This window comes from Parasteatoda tepidariorum, chromosome 8 (assembly GCF_043381705.1).
Source record: "Parasteatoda tepidariorum isolate YZ-2023 chromosome 8, CAS_Ptep_4.0, whole genome shotgun sequence".
NCBI classification, from domain to species: Eukaryota; Metazoa; Arthropoda; class Arachnida; order Araneae; family Theridiidae; genus Parasteatoda; species Parasteatoda tepidariorum.
The window spans coordinates 16,896,259-16,902,258 of record NC_092211.1 but is presented as its reverse complement, the minus strand read 5'-3'; the positions used below and the strand labels follow the sequence as shown (position 1 = coordinate 16,902,258).

At 31.0% G+C, this 6,000-nt stretch overlaps 1 protein-coding gene across 1 annotated transcript in view; it reads left to right on the top strand.

Annotated features, from left to right (window-relative positions):
- Nucleotides 1-2,245: 2,245 nt before the first annotated feature.
- The window catches only part of LOC107439698 (uncharacterized), a 296,584-nt gene continuing 292,829 nt past the window's right edge, over nt 2,246-6,000 (top strand). The window contains exon 1 of the mRNA XM_071184208.1: nt 2,246-2,444. Within this exon, the coding sequence (XP_071040309.1) occupies nt 2,341-2,444 (104 nt within the window). The 5' untranslated portion in view covers nt 2,246-2,340. The remainder of the gene's footprint in view (nt 2,445-6,000) is intronic.

Below are 6,000 nucleotides of genomic sequence, written 5' to 3'. Positions count from 1 at the left end.
TATATATAGGAATTTCACCTTACTGTTACATTTTTATCAGAGTAATTAGTCTGAAATTATAGTACAACTTTTCAATATGTTGGACTGATCAGTTTATACTCTTGACAAACTTTTAGTTTATATCTTATCATTTGACATTTTACATTATTTGAATGACTTTCGAGACTTAGTTCCAAAAAGTTCCACGAGGTAATTTGCTAAACTTTTTTTGTTGTCTTCTTTGATGTTTCTTCATTCGAAAAAACCTGCCCCATTTTGCCCGTATTATAAAAGTGGACTAAATATGCCGAAAAACAAAAATTATGTTTTGTTTTCATGTTTTCGCGTTAGTTTGTAATTAATTCGCGTTATTTCGCAATATTACTTCGGAAATATAATTTGCTTTCAATTTTTAATATAAAATTACGAAAATTATTATATGTTCATTGCTATATTTAATTAATTAAACGTACTATATTATTTATTTATTTTTTGCTCGCCATATTTCAGCCGCCATTTTGTTTTGTTTTTTCCGGTACTTTTAGTGTATTTCAACATTTCAACTATGAATTCAATTTACCTGCACATTAAAACCCGCAAATAAAAAACCCCAAATTTTGAAACAAATTTTATCGAAATACTAATTTTGGCCACGAAACCTTGGATGATGGCCCACTGTGCATTATTACTTTTAATACAAATGTATCTGATAAAGTTAGAAAACCCAGATAAGAGCTTCTAACGGACAAATATTTAAAAAATGAACCTTTAAATAGAGTCAAAAGGAATTAATGGAAGGAATAACTTTTTTGGCAAAAATTTTCGGTAATCATTTTTTTTAAATTATCAAGTTCTATTAAACAAGTTTAGAAAAATATGTTCATCAAAATGATAGCATATCATGAATACTGCCAACTTTGCTTTTTTCCTTAATTAGTTTTTATTTTGTAAGAAATTATATCGTTTTGGAAGGCTGTAAAAAAATCGCCAAGCTATTGGCGCCTGTTATGCTTAATTAGTTGTGGTAGTAAGAACTTCTGATACGGTGGTACGAGTAATAGACACTTGTTCTAATTACACAGGTGCCTAATATAATAAAGGGTAATGTTTGTATTTTTTGCTGCGCTCTGAGAGGGAATTCCATCTTTTGTTTTTATTTAGTTCAATGAATAGTTTTTTACATAAGCACTCAATCAATATGCTGGATATATTAATTGAGTTCGTGTCTGATTATATTAGTTGTTATGTTAACTAGAACTATCAGTTGTGTGTATTTATTGTCATAAAAACTGCAATTTATTAGCTGTGCATATTTGTTGGCCCAATTATTAGTTGTGCATTCTAATCGCCATATTGATTGCAATTATTTTCGGATTTTAAATAGAATATTGACAAATATTCTGACTAATAAGCTGAATATATAAATTTTCTTGTTATAGTAATTATTAACTGATTTTTTTTAATTAATATATTGAGATCGGCGATGGCTCAGGGGATAGAGCGCTCTCTTCCCAATGAGGTACGCCAGGTTCGAATCTCAGCAATGGCTCATCAGTACGAAATCTGCTCCCGGCTGACGAAAAATATCCTTATTGGTAGACGGTTCATGGTTAGAATTTTCTTGCCATCAGGTTTTCGAGGTTTTCTTCTCTTTGTAACGCAATGGCGAATTAGTTCTATAAAAAAGTCGTTCACGAATGCTTGTTTGCTCCAATGACAAGACTTTCGTTTTTTTTTGTTTGGATTAAAAATTATTAGTCTATGGACTTAAACATTGAAAGTTGTAAAGTTAGAATTGTGTCACAGCTGTTCAACACAGTTATAAAATAAAATGTAATTCTCATATTTGTTGCAATTATTTTTTGAGTATGTTAATAACATGCTAACTGCAGTTATGAGCTGAGTATCCACATTTACATATTATTGCTGCAATTCAACGTATAATTTGAGAAACAATTTGAATAGACAAGTCGTATTATGTTTACGTAATTAAGTATCAGTTCCTTTAATTTATATAATTAAGCGGAAATTGCATGGAAGAGTTTAGAAAATTATGACGGAAGCGGTCAATCTTTAGGACATTTGACATTTTACAAAGAATAAAAAATCTCAGTACTTCTTATCTTTTTACGTTGGACATTAGTTTACAGGAAATTATATTTATGGTTATCGAAAACGGAAATATACCCTTAATTGTTTTTAAGAAGTGAAAAAGCTCATTCATTAAGTCAATAACTTTTGATTATTAGTAGCACTTTTTTTTTCTAGTGAAGACTTCCAAAGTAATAAAATTTTAAACTAGAAATTTTTAGTTTTAAAAACGGAAATGTTCAGATGAGCTAACATTGATTGTTCTTCATAATGGAGTGTATGAAATTTACATCTTTCGGTTTATTTATTTTATTGACTTTTATTAATCTCACATCAGTTGAAGGTGGTGTTAAAACAAAAACTAGCAGTAGCAGGTAATTAGACATTATTTAGTCTAATTAATCTATTATTAAATTTTAGATCCTCAAAGATGAAATTTGTTGAAAAATGGCTAAGTTAGTTGATAATTTATATAAGTAATTACCTTATACGTTAAAGTTATGTGTAAGGAATATTTAACTCATTTACTAATTATTTTATAAACTAATTTCACATTTGTTTCAAGGCGGTGTTTCAAGGTAAAGGAAACGAGCAGTGGCAGTTAATAAGATATTATTATTATCATTTTCAAAGCGCGTCGTTGTAATCTTTTTTGGTGTCCCATAAAACCAAAAAGACCATAACTTTTGCTATATTCTGGTAGTTTTGATCATTTTTTCTCAATGACCATATAATTCACATATAATGTCAAAGTTTTATGTACAAAATTTGGATGGAATTTAATGCTTTATTCTGCGTAGCAAAACTGGAGACAGCAGCATTATTATTTTTTATTTGAGGCATGTGGTGCCGTAGTTTTTTTTAAAGAGCTCTTACTTCATCAAAGAGTGAACTTTCAACCATTCTACTTTGAACAAAATTGATTCAGAGATTATTTTTAATATTTCTTAATCCTTAGAATGATTTTCTAACTTGGCAAAAGATACGCAATTTAAAAAAAATAAAGAGAAATATTAAGCTAAAGTCAATTAACAACATTATAACTTGATTAATTTGACAACCTTATAACTTTAGGTTTTATCCTTGCCAACCTAATAACACTTTTAATCCTTTTATCAATCGTAAAATTTTTTACGGTTAACTTGATACAATGTAAACTTTAATTTGTATGCTTTCTAATACAAATCTGAAATTTTTCCTTTTTTGCGATTTAAATATTTAATGCAAATGGCTATTTAATATAAATATTAATATTTTAACTTTTTGCATTTAAAACTTTAATTTGAATGACAGTACTTTACTGCATTGATAGTACAACACTTTGATTACTTTAATAACTTGAATACTAATTTACAATACTATGAATATTTTTATGTGCCACTGTATAGTTTATGCAACTTCTTAAACTTTAGAATGCGTTTTAATATAGATTCTACAGTTTTCAATTTGGGCCATATAAAATTTTATTTCAATATTTTACAACATATATTTGACATTTTTCCCTATGTGCATGGTAAAATTTTACTAAATTGAACACATTTCAATACTAATTGGAAATTTTCCACTCGATACACTTTAAACTCTAATTCGAATATTCTTCAATATAAATCTGATTTCTTCCATTCGTATGCATTATTATATTTTGACTATGATGCAACATAAATTTGACGTGTTTCTATTGGGGCAAGTTTATTGTTACGAGGAACATTTTGCACTACATATTAGGCCTTATTTTTTACTGCATTGGGAACTCTAATTTGAATAATTTGCAGCTTAAATTTGATATGCATTTACGTTAATCTCCTTATTTGAAATGATCTTTGAAAACTGTCCTTGGTTTTAGCTGTGTAAAAGGTTGACTTTACATGAAAATGTAGGTGAATACTTAGTTTTAAATTTGTCTTCAAAATAACTAATTTTGTACCGTGTATTCGTAATGATAATAAATTACAACTACTGTTTCTAGGTTTTAATAATTTCAATGAGCAAAATGTCTTGCTTATGGTGCTAATTGTTCATTTTATCTTGCAAAATATTCAGTTTATAGTGCAAAGTACTCGCTTTAGGAAACCATTTTTTAAATTGCAAAGTAATTGTTATAGTATACAAAATGTCCTTTTTCTAATTTTATATATCAGTTCCTAATTTTTCTTTAAAGTGGTTAATATATTTTATTTTCAATGTTTATATTTTTTTAGGTGAATCATATTTTTTAATGTTTGAATATCAACTTTTAAACTAAGTAGTTTCAAGTAAAAAACGGAATAATTACTTTCTTGGGCAATGTTACGAGCTAATTTCATTCCATTTTACTCGTTGATATTGAAACTGCAGGTTACCGGTAATGTTATAAATCCAACCTTGTAAGCAATACTAAATATAAACCTGTGGCAAAATATGAAATGTAAATATTGCATAATTTTAATAAATATGCGTAGCATTCATCAGTACTAATAAGCATTACCTAATGCATTATCTAATATTACTAGAATAGTTGAAAATAACTCCATGGTCAAACAAATAGATTTTTTTCTGCTTTCTTTATTAAGATAAGCATAATCTTATTAGTAGTCATTTTGCTTATTCATACAAGGGGTGTTCAAATGAAAAGGAACGAAACGACACGGTGGGTACAAATGTAGACTTTATTCAAAATATACACCATAGGCCTGTGCACAGCGATCCCACTGATGAACATGCCGCAGGATTCCTTGTTCCCAGAATTCCTGTGGTCTTGACGAGACCCAGTCCTTCACAGCGTCCTTGAGTATGTCGTCCGAGTTGAAGAGCTTCCCTTTCAGGTGGAAAAAAACACATGGAAGTCGCAGGGTGACTAGTCCGGATTGTAGGGCGCACTAGTCCGGATTGCAGGGCGCACTAGTCCGGATTGTAGTAACCCACTTGAACTTGGCCAGTTCCATGTGTGCGAGTCTGGAGACGTGTGGACGCGCTTTATCATGGAGCAGAACCCCCGTGAGAAGTCCCGGTCTTTTGTTCTTGATGGACCTGCGTAGGCATCAGAGTATCTCACAATACACATCGGAGTTAAAGGTTTTTCTACGCTCAAGGAAATCGGATAACACCTCGCTGCTCCTCAATCGATGAATTTTGCAGTGCTAACGCCATCCAGTCCTCATACGGACTGCCGCAGCATTTGGACGCCGCTTTTGATAAGAGCCTCTGTTCTCCCCTGCTCATGCGGGCACCAGCGTATGCTCTGATCCCAGTCAGAGACTCCAATCTCATCCCGAGATGTCTCGCTACGTTCTCCCATAGCGGAATATGCAAATATTTAACTGTTACGTTTTTACGTCGTTTCGTACCTTTTCATTTGATCACCCCTTGTAATAATAAGATTGCATACGATGTTGGGTAGCTCATTGATCAGCACACACTTACCCCAAAAAACAACTGCATTATTATTTTTTGAGGGTAATGAGACATGCCCCAGTTTGCCTTACGTTGTTCATTTTCCGGCTTTGATATTAGTAAGTAATAATAAAATAAGCCGGCCAGCTAAACTTCCATGTCGAAATCATTTTAAGTAATAAAATATTTATGAAGTAATTTCTGAAACTTGATTAATTAAAGTGGCACGATTTAAGAGGCTACAAGTGGTACAATTTTGTCAACTATGTTGTGTTTTTAACAGAGCGTTATACCAAGCTTCTAACAATAATTAACTAGAACACTATTGAGTAAATCAATTAACTATTGAAGGAGGTATTTAATAATCTGTACATAATTTGAAATATCCCTAGCAGCAAAATTACTTGGGCCCTCATTGACCCTCAATATTCACGAATCTTTACTCAATAACTGTTCAAAGGGTCGTTATTTTCCGATATTGGTTAGATATAGAATTGCCCAATTCACCCGATATTTTACAGTCAATTTACAACCAATATCGGCCTTATATAGAGCTTTCAG